Source organism: Lolium rigidum, chromosome 3 (genome assembly GCF_022539505.1).
Source record: "Lolium rigidum isolate FL_2022 chromosome 3, APGP_CSIRO_Lrig_0.1, whole genome shotgun sequence".
Lineage (NCBI taxonomy): Eukaryota > Viridiplantae > Streptophyta > Magnoliopsida > Poales > Poaceae > Lolium > Lolium rigidum.
Window position 1 is genome coordinate 338,629,759 of NC_061510.1, and position 22,559 is coordinate 338,652,317.

Sequence of the window (22,559 nt, forward strand, 5' to 3'; positions counted from 1 at the left end):
GTCCAATTCCGAGAATATTTCTTTACTAGGATTTCTGAAACCAAAAACAGCGAGAAACGACAGAATCGGCTCTTCGGCATCTTGTTAATAGGTTAGTTCCAGAAAATGCATAAATATGACATATAATGTGCATAAAACATGTAGGTATCATCAATAATGTGGCATGGAACATAAGAAATTATCGATACGTTGGAGACGTATCAGGGAGCAGCAGCGGTGATGAAGATGGCGGTGGAGATGGCAGCGGTGTCGATGGAGAAGCCTTCCGGGGGCACTTCCCCGTCCGGCAGGGTGCCGGAACAGAGACTCCTGTCCCCCAGATCTTGGCTTCGCGATGGCGGCGGCTCTGGAAGGTTTCGCGTACCGTGGCTTCCTCCGTCAGGGTTTTCGATGCAGGGGCTTTAAATAGGCGAAGAGGCGGCGCAGGAGGGTCGAAGGGGTGGCGACACCATAAGGCGGCGCGGCCGGGGCCCAGGCCGCGCCGGCCTATGGTCCGGGGCCCGGTGCCCCCCTCCGGTCCTTCCCGGATGTTCCGGAAGCTTCGTGGAAAAATAGGAACACGGGAGGTGATTTCGTCCAATTCCGAGAATATTTCGTTACTAGGATTTACGAAACCAAAAACGAGAAAACGAGGACCGGCACTTTGGCATCTTGTTAATAGGTTAGTTCCGGAAAATGCACGAATATGACATAAAGTGTGCATAAAACATGTAGATATCATCAATAATATGGCATGGAACATAAGAAATTATCGATACGTCGGAGACGTATCGGTATTTTATATGGTACTACTTCCTCACACGGCGCTTCATCCACTACCGTTGCAGTAGTAGTAGATTTCCCAAATAGAAATTGAAGAGAAGATCTCTCCATAATGACTTATAGCAGCAGGTAGAAATAAAATCGGCACAAACAGTAAAGGTTTTCCTTACCAATTCCGCTTACCAATAGCGCTTCACTCCCCGGCAACGGCGCCAGAAAATAGTCTTGATGACCCACAAGTATAGGGGGTGTATCGTAGTATCTTCGATAAGTAAGAATGTCAATCCCAACGAGGAGCAGAAGGTGTTGGCAGCAGTTTTGATGAAGGATTCACTGTAAATGCTCACAAACAAGTATTCAAGGGGTTTTGATGTAACAGATGAATAAAGTACGAGTAAGTAAAATGCAAGAGAAATAATTGCAGCGAGTGGCCCAATCCTTTTTAGCACAAAGGACAAGCCGGTTTGTTTACTTATACTGACCAAGCGTTCTTGAGGACACACGGGGATTTTAGTCTAGTGCTTTCGCTTCATGTGGCTTAATAATCTTCATTGTTTTGATAAGTGTTGTGTGGGTGAACCTATGCTAATGCGCCGCCCTTCCTAGGACTAATACATACTTGTGATTATACCCCTTGCAAGCATCCGCAACTACAAGAAAGTAATTAAGATAAATCTAACCACAGCCTTAAACTCTGAGATCCTGCGATCCCTCTTGCATCGATATACTAACGGGAGATTAGGTTTCTGTCACTCCGGCAACTCCGCAATTAGCAAACGAATACAAGATGCACTCCCCTAGGCCCATAAATGGTGGAGTGTCGTGTAGTCGACGTTCACACGACACCACTAGAAGAATGACACCACAACTTAAATATCATAACATTGAATATTACTCAACCATAATTCACTACTAGCATTTAGACTTCACCCATGTCCTCAAGAACTAAACGAACTACTCACGAGACATCATATGGAATACAATCGGAGGTGATATGATGATGAATAACAATCTGAACATAAACCTTGGTTCAATGGTTTCACTCAATAGCATCTATAACAAGTAGAGAATAATGCCGGGAGAGTTTCCCCTATCATACAATCAAGATTTAACCCAAATTGTTACAGCGGTGAAGAGGTGCAGCGGTGGTGATGGCGGTGTAGATGGTGGAGATTATGATGATGATGATGATGGAGATGATGTCCAGCTCGATGACGATGGCGATGGCGTCGATTTCCCCCTCCGGGAGGGAATTTCCCCGGCGGATTCCTGCCCGCCGGAGAGCTCTTTTCTCTCTGGTGTTCTCCGCCCCGCAGAGGCGGCTGTAACCCTTCGCGAGGTCCTCTATGTGGCTTAGGTTTTCGGGACGAAGGAGTACGCGAAGAAAAGGAGGCGAAAGGGGCTGTGGGGCCCCCACACCACAGGGTGGCGCGGCCAGGCCATGGGCCGCGCCGGCCTGTGGTCTGGGCCCACAGTGGCTCCCTCTTCTTCCCCTTCGGCTCCCTCCGTCATCAGGAAAAATAGGAATTTACGTGAAATTTCCTTCCACAGTTGATCTTCCGAAATATTGCGTTCTGACGGTGCTTTTTCCAGCAGAATCCTGGCTCCGGTGCTTGATCCTCCAATAATGATGAAACATGCAAAATAGATGAAATAACGTAAGTATTGTATCCCAATATGAAATATATCAATGAATAACAGCAAATTATGATACAAAATAGTGATGCAAATTGGACGTATCAAGACGTATCAAGCATCCCCAAGCTTAGTTCCTACTCACCCTCGAGTAGGTAAACGATAACAAAAATAATTTTTGAAGTGACATGCTACCAACATAATCTTGATCATGCTATTGTAAAGCATATGAGATGAATGAAGTGACTCAAAGCAATGATCTATAGTTTGCTAACAAAAAGATAATGACTAAACAACTGAATCATATAGCAAAAACTTTTCATGAATAGTACTTTCAAGACAAGCATCAAAAAGTCTTGCATAAGAGTTAACTCATAAAGAAATAGATTCTTAATAAAAGGTTTTGAAGCAACACAAAGGAAGATTTAAGTTTCAGCAATTGCTTTCAACTTTTAACATGTATATCTCATGGATAATTGTCAACACAAAGTAATATGATGAGTGCAATAAGTAAGCATGTAAGAATCAACGCACACTGTTGATACAAGTGTTTGCTTCTAAGATAGAAAGAAGTAGGTAAACTGACTCAACATAAAGTAAAAGAAAGGCCCTTCGCAGAGAGAAGAAGGGATTAAATCATGTGCTAGAGATTTTTAAGTTTTGAAATCATAAAGAGAGCATAAAAATAAAATTTTGAGAGGTGTTTGTTGTTGTCAACGAATGGTAGTGGGCACTCTAACCCCCTTGTCAAACAGACTTTCAAAGAGCGGCTCCCATGAAGGACGTTATCTCTACCAGCAAGGTAGATCATCCCTCTTCTCTTTTTGTTTACACATTTATTTTAGTTTTATTTATAGATGACACTCCTCCCAACCTTTTGCTTTCACAAGCCATGGCTAATCGAATCCTCGGGTGCCTTCCAACATTTCACATACCATGGAGGAGTGTCTATTGCAAAATTAAGTTGCTTACGGATAAATCAGGGCAAAACATGTGAAGAGAATTATTAATGAAAGTTAATTAATTGGGGCTGGGCACCCCGTTGCCAGCTCTTTTTGCAAAATTATTGGATAAGCGGATGTATATGCCACTATTCCATTGGTGAAAGTCTGCCCAACAAGATTGAAAGATAAAACACCACATACTTCCTCATGAGCTATAAAACATTGACACAAATAAGGAGTAATAAAGTTTTGAAGGTAGCACATGAAGTATTTACTTGGAATGGCAGAAAAATACCACATAGTAGGTAGTTATGGTGGACACAAATGGCATAGGTTTTGGCTCAAGTTTTTGGATGCACGAGAAGCATTCCCTCTCAGTACAAGGCTTTGGCTAGCAAGGTTGTTTGAAGCAAACACAAGTATAAACCGGTACAACAAAAGTTACATATGAACATATTGCAACCATTATAAGACTCTACACTGTCTTCCTTGTTGCTCAAACACTTTTACCAGAAAATATCTAGACCTTAGAGAGACCAATCATGCAAACCAAATTTTAACAAGCTCTACGGTTGTTCTCCACTAATAGGTTTAAACTACATGATGCAAGAGCTTAAACATGATCTACTTGAGAGCTCAAAACAATTGCCAAGTATCAAATTATTCAAGACAATATACCAACTACCACATGAAGCGTTTTCTGTTTCCAACCAAATAGCAATCAATGCTGAGGCTTTCAGCTTTCGCCATGAATATTAAAGTAAAACGAAGAACATAAGTGTTCAAATGAAAAAGCGGAGCGTTTCTCTCTCCCACAAGGATTGCTAGGATCCAAATTTATTCAAACACAAACAAAAATAAAAGCACACAGACGCTCCAAGTAAAGCACATAAGATGTGAAAGAATTAAAATATAGTTTCACTAGAGATGACCTGATAAGTTGTTGATGAAGAAGAGGATGCCTTGGGCATCCCCAAGCTTAGATGCTTGAGTCTTCTTGAAATATGCTTGGGTGACCCACGGGGGCATCCCCAAGCTTAGGCTCTTCACTCTTCTTGATCACATTATATCACCCTTCTCTCTTGACCCTTGAGAACTTCTGCCACACCAAACTTCTCATAAATTTCATTAGAGAGGTTAGTACTCAAAAAACTTTAAACCACTTTAGTTCTGTAGTGACACATTGCAAGAACTCAATAAAACATTAGCTACAGCTCTCCACGTTAGAAAGCCTTACTTAAAGTCCACAAGAGACAATGGAAAAAACAGAGACATAATCTATCAAAACAGAACAGCCAGTAAACATGAATTTTTTAGAGGTACTTCCGTTGCTCAAATCAGAAAACTCAAAACTAATGAAAGTTGCGTACATATCTGAGGATAACGCATGATTTTTTTCAGAATTTTTAGATTCTTCTACAGAGACAAAAACTCAAATTCGTGACAGCTAAAAATCTGTTTCTGCGCAGAAATCCAAATCTAGTATCAACTTTCTATTAGAGACTTTACTTGGCACAACAATGCAAGAAAATAAAGATACAAAGGTATTTCTACAGAAGTAACAAGCACCTTGACTCAAAACAAAAAGAAAAGCAAAAATAACAGAAAATAAAAACGATGGGTTGTCTCCCATAAGCGTTTTTATTTAACGCCTTTCAGCTAGGCGCAGAAGATTTTAATGATGCTCACATGAAAATAAAAAATGAAGCAAAAGGAGCATCAAGAAGCAAATTCGAAACACATTTAAGTCTAACCCGCTTCCTATGCATAGGAATCTTGTACACAAATATATTCATGAAGAACAAAGTGACAAACATAGGAAGATAAAACACGAGTAACTTCAAAATTTTCAGCATGTAGAGAGGTGTTTTAGTACCATGAAAATTTCTACAACCATATTTTCCTCTCTCATAAAAATTTCCAGTAGCATCATGAACAAACTCAACAATATAACTATCACATACAGCATGCTTTTCATGATCTACAAACACATAATTTTTATCAAGCTCAAAAATAGTGGGATCAAAACTTTCAAACCCAGTTTTTAAAAATCCATAACAAGATGATTGATCATTCTCAAGAGATATGGGACTCCTAGATAAAGTCAAGACCTCTCCAATCCCATTTTCATTAGTAGTACAATTAATATTATCAAGTAACATATGACCATCATCTAGAGCTTTATCATAAACATTTGCTAAGCAAAACTCTTTAGTACCATGCATTTCGATATGAGGCACAAACAAAGCATTATCATAAGATTTATCAAAATAGCATGGATTATCATAGATAACAGTAGCATTATTATTCTCACAAGTTTTACTCATAGGGAATATTTCAAGAGAATCCACAGGAACATAACATTCATCCTCCTTTGGTAAGCATGGAGGACAATCAAATAGTGTAAGAGATAAAGAGTTACTCTCATTAGAAGGTTGGCATGGGTAGCTAATCCATTCTTCCTCCTTTTGTTCATCACTCTCTTCCTCTTTTTCATCCAATGAGCTTTCTGGTTCAGAAATTTCTTCTTTCACAGGTTCCTGCAAATTGTGAGTGCATTCTTGTGCATGAATGAGTCTCTCTTTATAATCAATGATATAAGGATTATTGCTGTAATGTTCTATGCAATAATCAAGGATAGAAGAGACATAATCTTTAAGGTTGATGACCCGTAAGTATAGGGGATCGCAACAGTCTTCGAGGGAAGTAAAACCCAAATTTATTGATTCGACACAAGGGGAGGTAAAGAATACTTATAAGCCTTAACAACTGAGTTGTCAATTCAGCTGCACCTGGAAAAGCACTAGTAACAGGGGTGATGTGAAAGTAGCAGTAATATGAGAGCAATAGTAATAGTAACACAACAGTAGTAACAGTAATTTGAGAGCAATGGCACCAGAAAATAGTTGACACTACTTCCAATGACATGTAGAACGAGTATATGATGATGCGAGATGGACCGGGGTTCCCAGCTATCTACACTAGTGGTAACTCTCCAATAACAAGTGTTGGGTGAACAAATTACAGTTGGGCAATTGATAGGATTGAAATAGCATTAAGATAGAACATCAAGATTATTAATCATGTAGGCATGTTTTCCATATATAGTCATACGTGCTCGCAATGAGAAACTTGTACAACATCTTTTGTCCTACCAGCCGGTGGCAGCCGGGCCTCTAGGGAATCTACTAGAAATTAAGGTACTCCTTTTAATAGAGCACCGGAGCAAAGCATTAACACTCCATGAAAACATGTGATCCTCATACCTACGCCTTCCCCTCCGGTTGTCCCAATTTCTGTCACTTTGGGGCCTCGGGTTCCGGACATAGACATGTGCAAACAACTTGTAGATACAATCTAAGCAATAAGTATAGAGCTTAAATCTAAGATCATGCCACTCGGGCCCTAGTGACAAGCATTAAACACAACAAGATTGCAGCAACAATAACTTCACAAAATTTATAGATAGACTAATCATAATGTAACAATCCATCGGATCCCAACAAACACAACACCGATTACATCAGATGAATCTCAATCATGTAAGGCAGCTCATGAGATCAGTGTATTGAAGTACATGGGAGAGAATACCAACTAGCTACAGCTAGAACCCGTAGTCCATGGGGGAACTACTCACAGAGCATGATGGAGGCGGTGGCGTTGATGGAGATGGCTTCCGGGGGCACTTCCCCGTCCCGGCAGGGTGCCGGAACAGAGACTTCTGTCCCCCGAATTGGAGTTTCGCGATGGCGGCGGCGCCCCTGGAGTCTTTCTGGAGTTTTTTCAATCGGTATCGCGTTTTTAGGTCGAAAGGGGTTTTATAGGCGAAGAGGCGACGCAGGAGGGCACCCGGGGCCCCCTCACCATAGGCTGGCGCGGCCAGGCCTGGGGCCGCGCCGCCTTATGGTCTGGTGGCCCTCTGGCCCCTCTTCGACTCTCCTTCGGTGTTCTGGATGCTTCCGGGAAAAATAAGGTATTGGGTCTTCGTTTCGTCAAATTCAGAGAATATTGCCCGAACAGCCTTTCTGGAACCAAAAACAACAGAAAACCAGAACTGGCACTGTGGCATCTTGTTAATAGGTTAGTTCCGAAAAACGCATAAAAACATTATAAAGTGTGAGCAAAACATGTAGGTATTGTCATAAAACAAGCATGGAACATCAAAAATTATGGATACGTTGGAGACGTATCAGCATCCCCAAGCTTAGTTCCTACTCGTCCTCGAGTAGGTAAACGATAAAAAAGAATAATTTCTGAAGTGACATGCTACCAACATAATCTTAATCATACTATTGCAAAGCATATGAGATGAACGAAGTGACTCAAGGTAATGATCTATATTTACTAACAAATAGATAACATATAGCAAACTTTTCATGAGTAGTACTTTCAAGACAAGCATCAAAAGTCTTGCACAAGAGTTAACTCATAAAGCAATAAATTCAAAGTAAAGGCATCGAAGCAACACAAAGGAAGATATAAGTTTCAGCAGTTGCTTTCAACTTTCAACATGCATATCTCATGGATAATTGTCAACACAAAGTAATATGATGAATGCAAATAAGCAAGTATGTAAGAATCAATGCACAGTTGACACAAGTGTTTGCTTCTAAGATGGAAGGAAGTAGGTAAGCCGACTCAACATAAAAGTAAAAGAATGGCCCTTCGCAGAGGGAAGCGAGGATTAAATCATGTGCTAGAGCTTTTCAAGTTTTAAAATCATATAGAGAGCATAAAAGTAAAATTTTGAGAGGTGTTTGTTGTTGTCAACGAGTGGTAATGGGTACTCTAACTACCTTATCAACCGAGACTTTCAAGAGCGGCTCCCATGAAGGACGTTATCTCTACCAGCAAGGTAGATCATCCCTCTTCTCTTTTGTTTACACATGTACTTTAGTTTTATTTATTAGATGACACTCCCCCCAACCTTTGCTTACACAAGCCATGGCTAACCGAATCCTCGGGTGCATTCCAACATTTCACATACCATGGAGGAGTGTCTATTTGTAAAATTAAGTTTCTTGCTGATAGATCAGGGCAAAACACATGAAGAGAATTATTAATGAAAGTTTATTAATTGGGGCTGGGAACCCCGTTGCCAGCTCTTTTTGCAAAATTATTGGATAAGCGGATGAAGCCACTAGTCCATTGTGAAAGTCTGTCAGAAGTAAATGACAAGATCGAAAGATAAAACACCACATACTTCCTCATGAGCTATAAAACATTGACACAAATAAGAGATAATAGCTTTTGAATTGTTTAAAGGTAGCACATGAAGTATTTACTTGGAATGGCAGAAAATACCACATAGTAGGTAGTTATGGTGGACACAAATGGCATAGGTTTTGGCTCAAGGTTTTTGGATGCACGAGAAGCATTCCCTCTCAGTACAAGGCTTTGGGCTAGCAAGGTTGTTTGAAGCAAACACAAGTATGAACCGGTACAACAAAACTTACATATATAAGAACAAATTGCAAGCATTATAAAACTCTACATTGTCTTCCTTGTTGCTCAAACACTTTTACCAGAAAATATCTAGACCTTAGAGAGACCAATCATGCAAACCAATTTCAACAAGCTCTACGATATTTCTCCACTAATAGGTTTAAACTACATGGTGCAAGAAATTAATCATGATCTACTTGAGATATCAAAAAATTTGCCAAGTATCAAATTATCCAAGACAATATGAAGCATTTTCTGTTTCCAACCAAATAACAATAAGTGCAGCGGTTTTCAACTCCGCCATGAACATTAAAATAAAGCGAAGAACACCAGTGTTCATATGAAAAAGCGGAGCGTGTCTCTCTCCCACACAAGGATTGCTAGGATCCGAATTTATTCAAACACAAACAAAAACAAACAGACGCTCCAAGTAAAGCACATATGATGTGACTGAATAAAAATATAGTTTCAATAGAAGAAACCTGATAAGTTGATGAAGAAGGGGATGCCTTGGGCATCCCCAAGATTAGACGCTTGAGTCTCCTTGAAATATGCATGGATGAACCACGGGGGCATCCCCAAGCTTAGACTTTTCACTCTTCTTGATCACATATCATCCTCCTCTCTTGACCCTTGAAAACTTCCTTCACACCAAACTTCTCATAAACTTCATTAGAGGGGTTAGTACTCAAAAAACTTTAATCCACTTTAGCCCTGTAGTGACACATTGCAAGAACTCAATAAAACATTAGCTACAGCTCTCCACGTCTAGAAAGCCTCACTTAAAGTCCACAAGAGACAATGCAAAAAACAGAGACAGAATCTGCCAAAACAGAACAGCCAGTAAACACGAATTTTTACGAGGTACTTCTGTTGCTCAAATCAGAAAACTCAAAACTAATGAAAGTCGCGTACATATCTGAGGATCACGCACGTAAATTTTCAGATTTTTCTGATTTTCCTACAGACAATTCTGCCCAGATTCGTGACAGATAGAAATCTGTTTCTGCGAAAAAATCCAAATCTAGTATCAACCTTCTATTAGAGACTTCACTTGGGACAACATTGCAATAAAATAAAGATAAGGAGAGATTGCTACAGTAGTAACAACTTCCAATACACAACAAAACAGTAGCAAAATAAACACATGGGTTATCTCCCAAGAAGTGCTTTCTTTATAGCCATTAAGATGGGCTCAGCAATTTTAATGATGCTCACATAAGGGTGAGAGTTGAAGCAAAAGAGAGAATCAAAAAGAAAGTTCAAAATACATTTAAGTCTAACCCACTTCCTATGCATAGGAATCTTGTACACAAATAAATTCATGAAGAACAAAGTGACAAGCATAAGAAGATAAAACCAGAGTAACTTCAAAATCTTCAGCATATAGAGAGGTGTTTTAGTACCATGCAAATTTCTACAACCATATTTTCCTCTCTCATAATAATTTTCAGTAGCTTCATGGATAAACTCAACTATATAAATATCACATAAAGCATGCTTTTCATGATTCACAAACATATAATTTTTATCAAGCTCAGAAATAATAGGATTAAAACTTTCAAACCCACTTTTATCAATAGTATAACAAGATGATTGATCAATCTCAAAAGATATGGGACTCATAGATAAAGTCAAGAACTCTCCAATCCCATTTTCATTAGTAGTACAATTAATATTATCAAGTAACATAGGACCATCATCTAGAGATTTATCATAAACATTTGCTAAGCAAAACTCTTTAGTACCATGCATTTCGACATCAGGCACAAACAAAGCATTATCATAAGATTTATCAAAGTAGCATGGATTATCATGAATAACAGTAGCATAATTATTCTCACAAGTTTTACTCACAGGGAATATTTCAAGAGAATCCACAGGAACATAACATTCATCCTCTTTCGGTAAGCATGGAGGACAATCAAATAGTGTAAGAGATAAAGAGTTACTCTCATTAGAAGGTTGGCATGGGTAGCTAATCCATTCTTCCTCCTTTTGTTCATCACTCTCCTCTTCTTTTTCATCCAATGAGCTTTCAGGTTCATCAATTTCCTCCTCTTTTCCATCCAATGAGCTTTCAAGTTCATCAATTTCTTCTTCCACAGGTTCCTGCAAATTGTGAGTGCATTCTTGTGCATTAATGAGGCTCTCTTTATAATCAATGATATAAGGATTATCACTGTAGCTTTCTATGCAAAAATTAAGGATAGAAGAGACATAATCTTTAAGGTTCTTACAAACAGCACAAGTTTCATAATTTTTATACATGAATGATTCTATCTCAGAGGCTCCCATAAATAAGACAAATTGTTCTACCTCTTCGAACCCAAAATGAATATAGCTATTCCAATTATAGTTCTTAATTAAAACTTCCTCACTAAAGCCACATTGAAATTTAAGATGTTTAGTATCCTGTTTAGAGCAACTGTTTATATCATGGCGTTTAAGCAAGATTTCAGCAATTGTATTTAATTTTTCTATCACAACACTCATAACTTTTCCCTTTCTTGATTCTCTATAATTATTATATAATTCTATAAGCTCCAAATAGGTTGTAGGTTCTCCCATAATAGAAGTTTTTAATTTTTTAGGTTTTTCAAATTTTTATGGATTTTCGGGTATATAAGAAAAATAAAACAAGACAAAAATAAACTAGACAAAAGTAAACTAAGCGAAATAAAATAAAATAAAACAAAAACAGAGAGAGAGGTAGAGTGTACTCCCCAGGTGAACTTATGAGTAGAGCTATGCCTCCCCGGCAACGGCGCCAGAAAATAGTCTTGATGACCCACAAGTATAGGGGATCGCAACAGTCTTCGAGGGAAGTAAAACCCAAATTTATTGATTCGACACAAGGGGAGGTAAAGAATACTTATAAGCCTTAACAACTGAGTTGTCAATTCAGCTGCACCTGGAAAAGCACTAGTAACGGGGGTGATGTGAAAGTAGCGGTAATATGAGAGCAATAGTAACGAGTAACACAACAGCGATAATGGTAATATGAGAGCAATGGCACCAGAAAATAGTTGACACTACTTCCAATGACATGTAGAACGAGTATATGATGATGCGAGATGGACCGGGGTTCCCAGCTATCTACACTAGTGGTAACTCTCCAATAACAAGTGTTGGGTGAACAAATTACAGTTGGGCAATTGATAGGACTGAAATAGCATTAAGATAGAACATCAAGATTATTAATCATGTAGGCATGTTTTCCATATATAGTCATACGTGCTCGCAATGAGAAACTTGTACAACATCTTTTGTCCTACCAGCCAGTGGCAGCCGGGCCTCTAGGGAATCTACTGCAAAGCATTAACACTCCATGAAAACATGTGATCCTCATACCTACGCCTTCCCCTCCGGTTGTCCCAATTTCTGTCACTTTGGGGCCTCGGGTTCCGGACATAGACATGTGCAAACAACTTGTAGATACAATCTAAGCAATAAGTATAGAGCTTAAATCTAAGATCATGCCACTCGGGCCCTAGTGACAAGCATTAAACACAACAAGATTGCGGCAACAATAACTTCACAAAATTTATAGATAGACTAATCATAATGTAACAATCCATCGGATCCCAACAAACACAACACCGATTACATCAGATGAATCTCAATCATGTAAGGCAGCTCATGAGATCATTGTATTGAAGTACATGGGAGAGAATACCAACTAGCTACAGCTAGAACCCGTAGTCCATGGGGGAACTACTCACGGAGCATGATGGAGGCGGTGGCGTTGATGGAGATGGCTTCCGGGGGACTTCCCCGTCCCGGCGGGGTGCCGGAACAGAGACTTCGTCCCCGAATTGGAGTTTCGCGATGGCGGCGGCGCCCACGGAGTCTTTCCGGAGTTTCGTCAATCGGTATCGCGTTTTTAGGTCGAAAGGGGTTTTATAGGCGAAGAGGCGACGCAGGAGGGCACCCGGGGCCCCCTCACCATAGGCTGGCGCGGCCAGGCCTGGGGCCGCGCCGCCTTATGTTCTGGTGGCCCTCTGGCCCCTCTCCGACTCTCCTTCGGTGTTCTGGATGCTTCCGGGAAAAATAAGGTATTGGGTCTTCGTTTCGTCGAATTCCGAGAATATTGCCCGAACAGTCTTTCTGGAACCAAAAACAACAGAAAACAGGAAGCGGCACTGTGGCATCTTGTTAATAGGTTAGTTCCGGAAAACGCATAAAAACATTATAAAGTGTGAGCAAAACATGTAGGTATTGTCATAAAACAAGCATGGAACATCAGAAATTATGGATACGTTGGAGATGTATCAAAGGTCCTTACAAACATACAGGTTTCATAATTTTTAGACATGAAGGATTCTATTTCAGAAGCTCCCATAAATAAAACAAATTATTCTACTTCTTCGAACCCAAGATGAATATAGTTATTCCAATGATAGTTCACAATTAAAACTTCTTCACTAAAGCCACATTGGAATTTAAGATGTTTAGTATCCTGTTCAGAGCAACAATTTATATCATGGCGTTTAAGCAAGATTTTAGCAATTGTATTCAATTTTTCTAACACGGCACTCATGACTTTACCCTTTCTTGATTCTCTATAATTCGTATATAATTCTATAAGCTCCATACAGGTTGTGGGTTCTTCCATAACAACAGTTTTTAATTTTTCGGTTTTTCAAAATTTTATGAATTTTCGTGTATATAAGAAAAATAAAACAAGACAAAAACAAACTAGACAAAAGTAAACTAAGCAATACAAAATAAAATGAAAACAGAGGGAGAGGTAGAGTGTACTCCCCAGGTGAACTTATGAGTAGAGCTATGCTCCTCGGCAACGGCGCCAGAAAATAGTCTTGATAACCCACAAGTATAGGGGATCGCAACAGTCTTTGAGGGAAGTAAAACCCAAATTTATTGATTCAACACAAGGGGAGACAAAGAATACATATAAGCCTTAACAACTGAGTTGTCAATTCAGCTGCACCTGGAAAAGCACTAGTAACAGGGGTTATGTGAAAGCACTAGTAATATGATAGTAATAGTAACAGTAACACAGCAGCAGTAGCAGTAACACAGAGGCAATGGCACCATAAATAGTTGATACTACTTCTAATGGCATATAGGACCGAGTGAGTCTTTGATGATGAAAGATGGACCGGGGTTCCCAGCTATCTACACTAGTGGTAACTCTCCAATAACAAGTGTTGGGTGAACAAATTACAGTTGGGCAATTGATAGGATTGAAATATCATTAAGACAGAACATCCAGTTTATTAATCATGTAGGCATGTTTCCATATATAGTCATACGTGCTCGCAATGAGAAACTTGCATAACATCTTTTGTCCTACCAGCCGGTGGCAGCCGGGCCTCAAGGGAATCTATCGGTAATTAAGGTACTCCTTTTAATAGAGCACCGGAGCAAAGCATTAACACTTGGTGAAAACATGTGATCCTCATATCTAAGCCATCCCCTCCAGTTATCCCGATTCTTTGTCACTGCGGGGCCTCGGGTTCCGGACATAGACATGTGCAAACAACTTGTAGATACAATCTAAGCAATAATTATAGAGCTTAAATCTAAGATCATGCCACTCGTGCACTAGTGACAAGCATTAAACACAACAAGATTGCAGCAACAATAACTTCACGAACTTTATAGATAGACTGATCATTATGTAACAATTCATCGGATCCCAACAAACACAACACCGATTACATCAGATGGATCTCAATCATGTAAGGTAGCTCATGAGATCATTGTATTGAAGTACATGGGAGAGAGAGTACCAACTAGCTACTGCTAGAACCCGTAGTCCATGGGGGAACTACTCACGGAGCATGATGGAGGCGGTGGCGTCGATGGATAAGGCTCCGGGGGTCGATCCCCGTCCCGGTAGGGTGCCGAAACAGGAACTTCTGACTCCCAAAACTAGGTTTCGCGATGGCGGCAGCGCTCCGGGAGTCTTTCTGGAGTATGATCGATCTCTGTAGGGTTTTCGCGACGGAAGGAATATATAGGCGAAAGGGTGGCGCGAGGGGGTGCCCGAGGGGCCCACCCCATATGGCGGCGCGCCCCCCCTCTTGGCCGTGCCGGCCTATGGTGTGGAGGCCGTGGGCCTCCCCTTGGCTTGCCCTTCTGGTTCCGTGTGTCCCTCGGAAAAATAGGAGGTTTGGCTTTTGTTTCGTCGAATTCCGAGAATATTGCCCGAACAGCTTTTCTGGAACCAAAAACAGCAGAAAACAGGAACTGGCACTTCGGCATCTTGTTAATAGGTTAGTCCCGGAAAATGCATAAAAACATTGTAAAGTATGGATAAAACATGTAGGTATTGTCATAAAACTAGCATGGAACATAAGAAATTATAGATACGTTGGAGATGTATCACCAAGTCACTGAGCTTTTTCGCGTGTCCGGACATGGCGAACACGTGCTCACTAACGGAGCTGCCCTCTTCCATCATACAGCCAAAGAACTGTTTTGAGGCCTCATAGATCTCCACGGCCGCATGAGTTTCAAAGATAACCTTGAGCTCACGCATCATCTCACAAGGGTCGTGGTGCTCAAAACACTTTTGGAGCTCTGCCTCTACGCTGCAGAGGATAGCAAACTGCACTTCGGAGTACCGAGTTACCCGAGTCTCGTAAACATTCTTTACGTCCTCGGATACTGCAGGAGGTGGTGGGGGACCTAGCGGTGCATCGAGCACATATTGCAGGCTTCCACCAGTGAGGAAAATCCTCACATGACGGAACCGATCGGTGAAGTTGCTACCATTGCTCTTAAGCTTTTCTTTCTCTAGGAACTGGTTAAAATTGATGGAGGGGGGCGCCATGATCTACAACATATTTGCAAAGAGTTTAGACTAAGTTTATGATAAATTGAGTTCAATTTTAATTTTTAAATTAACTAGGTGAACTCCCACTCAAAACAACACCCCTCGCATTGTCTTAGTGATTACACGAACCAAATCCACTACACCAAGTCCGATCTTCATGAGAAAAGATGTAGCTTCAAAGGCGAACACTCAAAGTGTTCATCATATCATTCATATGACTCATGCTCTACCTTTCGGTATCCCGTGTTCCGAGACCATGTCTGTACATGCTAGGCTCGTCAAGGCAACCTTAGTATCCGCGTGTGCAAATCTGGCTTGCACTCGTTGTATACACATGTAGAGTCTATCACATCCGATCATCACGAGATGCTTCGAAACGACAAGTCTTAGCAACGGTGCATACTAAGGATGAACACTTTATTATCTTGATATTTAGTGAGAGGGAGCATCTTATAATGCTACCGTCGTGATCTAAGCAAAATAAGATGCATAAAGGATTAACATCACATGCAATTCATAATGTGTGATATGATATGGCCTTTCTTCTTGTGCTTTTGATCTCCATCTCCAAAGCACGGACATGATCTCCATCATCACCGAGCATGGCGTCAAGGTCAGTGGCGCCGCTTCATGGTTGTCCATCACTTATAGCTACTATAACAACTACTTGAAATAAAGCTATTACATCATGAATAGACACGCAGGTCTTTAACAAAAATTAAAGACAACCATTAGGCTCCTGCCAGTTGCCATAATACAACAATGAACATCTCATACATCAAATATAATCATCATCACATCATGGCCATATCACATCACTAAACCCTGCAAAAACAAGTTAGACGCCTCTAATTTGGTTTGCATATTTTACGTGGTTTAGGGTTTTCGAGTAAGATCCAATCTACCTACGAACATGAACCACAACGGTGATACTAGTGTTGACAATAGAAAGTGCAAATTGTAATCTTCACTATGGTGGGAGAGACAGACACCTGCAAATCCACTTATGCAATACAAGTTGCATGTCAAGCGTGGAGCAAGTCTCATGAGACGCGGTCATGTAAAGTTAGCCCGGGCCGCTTCATCCCACCATCCCGAAAGATGCAAAGTACACAAACTAAAGCAACAAAAGCATCACCGCACACAAAACCATTGTGTTCTACTCGTGCAACAGATCTATGCATAGACATGGCTCTGATACCACTGATGGGGTTCGTAGCATAGAAAACAAAAAATGTCCTACCGCAAGACGAATAAATCCAAGATCTAATCTATGGAACACCCAAGATATAATCTACAAGATCGAAGCAATGAGATTGATAAGATACTAACCCTTGAAAATTTCCAAAGCCTACGAGATCAGATCTCGTTGTTGATGTAGACGATCGTCCCCGGTGCTGCAATCCGGCAGCACTTCCGTACTCGGTCACGCTGACGGTGTCGATGAAGCCCCTTCCTCTCCCCGTTCCAGCGGGCAGCGGAGGTTTGGTAGATCTCCACGGAATCCCAGCAGCACGACGGCGTGGTGGTGGTGGTGGAGAAGAGTTGCTGCAGGGCTTCGCCTAAGCCTGCATAGCGTATGGAGGAGGAAGAGAGGGGGCGGCTAGGGTTGGATGAGGGATGCCTTGGCCGGCCACCCCCTCCCCTCTTTATATAGGTGGGGGGTCGGCCTAGGGTTTCCCCTAGGGCCCACCCTTCCCCTTGGCCAGCGCATGGAGGGAGGAAAACCCCTCCCCCAAGTGTTCCCCCTTATCTCCTAATTTAAACCATTTATTTTAGGAGATAGATCTTATCTCTAAGTTTAAACCATTTAAACTAGAGATAGATCTTATCTCTAAGGGGGGCCGGCCTGGGCCCACATGTCATGGTGGGCAGGACCCACTATGCCATGTGGCGCCTATGTGGCCTCTCCCGGGGTGGTGGGCCCACTGGTGACCCTTCTAGAACATTCTAGAAGCTCCGGTCAAAACACCGGAACTTTCCCGAACCCCGGAAAATGACTTCCCATATATGAATCTTATTCTCCGGACCATTCCGGACCTCCTCGTGATGTCCTGGATCCCATCCGAGACTCCGAACAAAAACTTCGGACTCCATCTCATATTCCGAATCTACTTATGCGACATCGAACCTTAAGCGTGTCACCCTACGGTTCGCGAACTATGCAGACATGGTCGAGACTCCTCTCCGAGAAATAACCAATAGCGGGATCTGGAGATCCATAGTGGCTCCCACATATTCAACGATTACTTAGTGATCGATTGAACCATTTACATACGATGCTGATTCCCTTTGTCTCGCGATATTTTACTTGTCCGAGGTTTGGTCATCGGTATCTCCATACCTTGTTCAACCTCGTTACCGACAAGTACTCTTTACTCGTACCGTGGTATGTGATCTCTTATGAACCATTCATATGCTTGCAAGCTAATCAGATGACATTCCACCGAGAGGGCCCAGAGTATATCTATCCGTCATCAGGATGGACAAATCCCACTATTCTTCCATATGCCTCAACTTACACTTTCCAAATACTTAATCCCATCTTTATAACCACACATTTACGCAATGGCGTTTGATGTAATCAAAGTACCCTTCTGGTGTAAGTGATTTACATGATCTCATGGTCGAAGGACTAAGGCAACTATGTATCGAAAGCTTATAGCAAATTGAACTTAATGACTTGATCTTATGCTACGCTCATTTGGGTGTGTGTCCATTATATCATTCAACTAATGACATAACCTTGTTATTAATAACATCCAATGTTAATGATCACGAAACCATGATCATCTATTAATCAACAAGCTAGTTATACAAGAGGCTTACTAGGGACTCCTTGTTGTTTACATAACACACATGTATCAATGTTTCGGTCAATACAATTATAGCATGGTATGCATACATTTATCATAAACACAAAGATATTATAATAACCACTTTATTATTGTCTCTTGGCCATATCTCCAACAGCTTGTAGATCTATGAGCTAGACAAATAAAAAATTAACAGACAAACACCATGACTATCATAAAATATGATCTTGACATGTATATTGGTACTTTTTACATTATTTTAGTCAAAGACTTACAATGGTAACTTAGCTACGTGCCCATAATGCACACCACTTCGTTCTTGGGATCTAGGTAACTACCAACAACTTGCAAGATCAGGCAGCATTTTTTTGTTAAAAGTTCGCCGATTTATTCACAATCCTCACTGAAGCCTGGCAAATCTTCTTGTTGTACAGTTTGTTGTAGCAGATAGATGGAAATTCGTCGTGCTAAGACCCAAATAACCAGCGCGCAATAGTAGCAATTATCCTTAGTTCTATATCGCGGTAAGGACAAAGAGAACAGGGGCCAACGACATCAGGCACTCAAAGCTCGAGATCTTGTTTCTTCCAATCAAGTATATATTTTAGGTTTGCACATTGAGACATGAGAGTTGGTTGTCCGCTGTTCATCATGGGTGGGAAAACTGATGCTATTATTGTGGAAGAAAAAGGCACAATTTACTGTTGAAAGGGAAGCCTATGTGGAGATAGTTTCCGTGATACCTCTCATCCTTATGCAGATAAATATTACAGAGGGCAATGAAAATATCATGACCATGATCTCCATTCTCTTGTTGCGATTGTTGGCATTTTTCGTTGTGTTTCTCTTGTGTTCCTTTTCTAATTGTGCTTCATGTTTGGGCCCTTTATATTAGCAAAGATAGGCAGTGAAATTGAAAATTCAGGTGTACTTGTACTGATTGTAATCGAAAGCATAGTAGGTGGTGCATTATATTATTGCTTAGATATGAGTTAATACTTATAACAAGACAAACGTTTTAAAAAACAAGTACGAAGGATACGGATCCAATGGTATGGTTTTTTCTGTCATATAAATTATTATACTTAAATTTATGATCAAAGGTTTTGTGGGGGCTTATCAACCTAAAGGGGGGAGTAACATAGATGTGAAACAAAGGTCGAGGCAAAAGTATATAAATTTAGGTGTCAAAACAAGTGCTCGCATTTCCCGTAGACAAAAGTATAAATTTAGGTGCCAAACCACCAAAAGTAGAAGTTATGTAGATATGAATTACTGTGAAGACTAAAATCAGGAAGTTATTGTAATATCCCAGGTAATGGGGTTACAAAAAAAGAGGAAACAGATGTGTGCATTACATTCATGCATAGAAAATCTGGGGAATTTTCGCGCTTTAAAGCAAAACAGTTCCACGATAGCGAAGTTTCACTTGACCTTGGTGGAATTGAAGTAGCTCATCAAGTCAAGCGCTATAAACCTCAATGTGACTTTGTTAAAACCTTGTTTTGGGTAGAGATGATTTGGTCTCAAGGGTTAGATCAAATGGTAATACAACCAACACAATAACTTATTAATCAAGGATCAATTACTTGATCTTATTAAAGATCATAATATGGTATACCTTGCCACAACATATGAACATCCATTTAATTGGAAGTCAAGTAACAATAAGTGGAGAAACTATTCCTAACCTACCTTTTCCATGTCTTAAACTAATCCTTGATCCTACCATGAACCTCATGGTATTCATTCTATTTCAATCTTGGAAACAAGACAAGGAGATCAACTTTAGAAGTATATATTCTTCTTTATTCCAAATAGTTTTACATCAAACCTAAAGAGGTGAGAGTCCTATTTTATTTAGGGAAGCAATGACAAACCTTGAGGCAAATCTTGAATATAAGTATCCATATGATTACAACATTATCTTCAAGGGGAACCCTAGAGTATTATTCAAGCCTTCCCAAATGAGAGAGACCATTTATACTAGATCTAGCTTTACCTATTTAAGAATGCGGGACAACCTTTGAACTAAAGTATTAGGTTGTAAACCATTTCCCTTGGAGTGGTGAGATAACCTAATATCACATGGAATAATACCATATCCATGAATTGATAAAGTAAGGAGGAGATTAACTCAACCAAGAAAGCCAAGTGGAGTTTTAGACTTAATACCTATTGAGATATTGTGAGTACACCATAAACCCTAGAATAACCATTCCTTTATAAGAGAGCCCAAGTTATGGTGTTACACTCAAGTAGTTGAGGCAACACTTGAATGAGAGGGAGAGAACTATCCATATACCAGATGATTATATCATCATTGATTAAGTAGAACCCTAACATAATATCTCAGGCATTCTCCTGGGATATAAACTTAAAAGGCAACCATAGTACTCCCATTCAAGAAGATAAATTAGAAGTGCTACACTTAGTTGATCAGGACAATACTGAATCTTGAGAGTGAGAAACCTAATTTTTGAGAGATAACTTAGGAAGCCAAACCTTGATCATTATAAATTGAGTGATGATCATAAACCCTAAGAACTTGAGGTAGACATATTAGAACAAGTTGATCATGCCTAATCCATGATCATGTTCTTGAGGTGTTGGGGATAAACCTTAATAGGATAAGTAGATATCATTCTCCCATGAAATTATGGGGAGGTAACTAGTAAGCAACCCTAGAATTATATTCCAACCTTTACTTGTGAACCACTTGGTGATCATAAGTAGAATCCTACCATATCTATGCTTCATAAATTAAAGAACCTAAGAAAACCTTAGAGTAAAACTCCATACTCAATATGGTGAGAAACCATCTATCCATATGATCAAAGTTAACTATAAAAAGAACTAAAACCAATGTAGTTACTTTAATGATAAATTGAGAATAGTAATAGAAGTTAATTGGGAGGAGTCAAAACTAATTCTCAAGTCCTTAGTAACTAAAGGAGAACCCCAACTATTAAGCAAGTAACCACCTTATCATGGATAGGGAAGACTAAACCCTAGTTGGTGCATCACTTGGGTGATCATAACCATAAACCTAGTTCACATTTGAGTTCCAAACCATATGCCATTAGGTGAATATCATTAGAACCTTAGAATTGCTCACAAACTAAATCTTAGGCTTCGATTATTGAACCTAAGATTAGCCTAGTGCTAAATACTATAATTAAAACCATATGTGTGATCAACCACTTATCCTCATAAATCAAAACCAAACTATGCTGAGAATAATGTTCACCCTAGGACATTCAAGATAGAATTAATACAATACTAGTAGCAAACATGGAATAGATTTAACCTAAGACTCAACTCTTTATTAATTAAATGGGTGCATAAAATAATAGGAAAATAACAACATTCTCAGATCATAGAGCTAACTATGTGATTAAGAGCATTACCAAGACTTGGTAATATTTCTGTTATGAAGAGATCATCAATTTCCAACAACTTTAACAGAATAGTTTTTCCACAAGGAAACGGAAATTAAAATGAGAATTGAAACCCATGCCTATTTTCTATTATGAACAAGCCACAACTATGCATTATAATCCAATATAAAATATTTGTTTCAAATAAAGAATGGTGTAATAGTCCTTGCACTACACCTTAATTCAATTATCATAACAAGAAACCTGCAAATAAAATTTGAATCCAAATCAGATTCAAATAGAAAATATAAAACAGAAAATAGAAAAAACAAAAAGAGGAAAAATAGAGTAGGAGCTTACCTGGTCGAGCAACCACGGTGCAGCCCAGCACCAGAGCCCAGCAGCAGCCCAGCACCTCGGCCCAGACCAGCCCACTTACCGTTTTGCTCGGATAAGAGCGAAGACGACGAACTCGTCTTCGTCTCCTCCACAGGACGCGCGGGAGCTCGCCACAACGATGGCCAGAACCACGTCCCGCGGTCATCGCCGCCATTGCTGACCGCCAGCACACGCGGTCGACCCTATAAAGCGCCGCGGAAGCTTCAATTTCTCCTCTCTTCGTCTCAAACCGCCAAATCCCTGAAACCCTAGCTCGCCGGCGACTATCTTGCCCCGGTGATTCTGATCACCCCAGAGGCCGCCGTTGAGCTCAGGAGGAGCGCCTCGTCGTCCTCGGTCCTCTGGTAGAGTTTCGCGTCAAGGGGAGCTC

The 22,559-nt window shown here is 40.3% G+C and overlaps 1 protein-coding gene across 1 annotated transcript in view; it reads right to left on the bottom strand.

Moving 5' to 3' along the window:
• LOC124697118 (protein DMP5-like) overlaps window positions 1-22,343 on the bottom strand; it is a 70,224-nt gene extending 47,881 nt beyond the window's left edge. The window contains exon 1 of the mRNA XM_047229754.1: window positions 22,151-22,343. Coding sequence (XP_047085710.1) covers window positions 22,151-22,343 — 193 coding nt within the window. The remainder of the gene's footprint in view (window positions 1-22,150) is intronic.
• Between the last annotated feature and the right edge of the window lie 216 nt (window positions 22,344-22,559).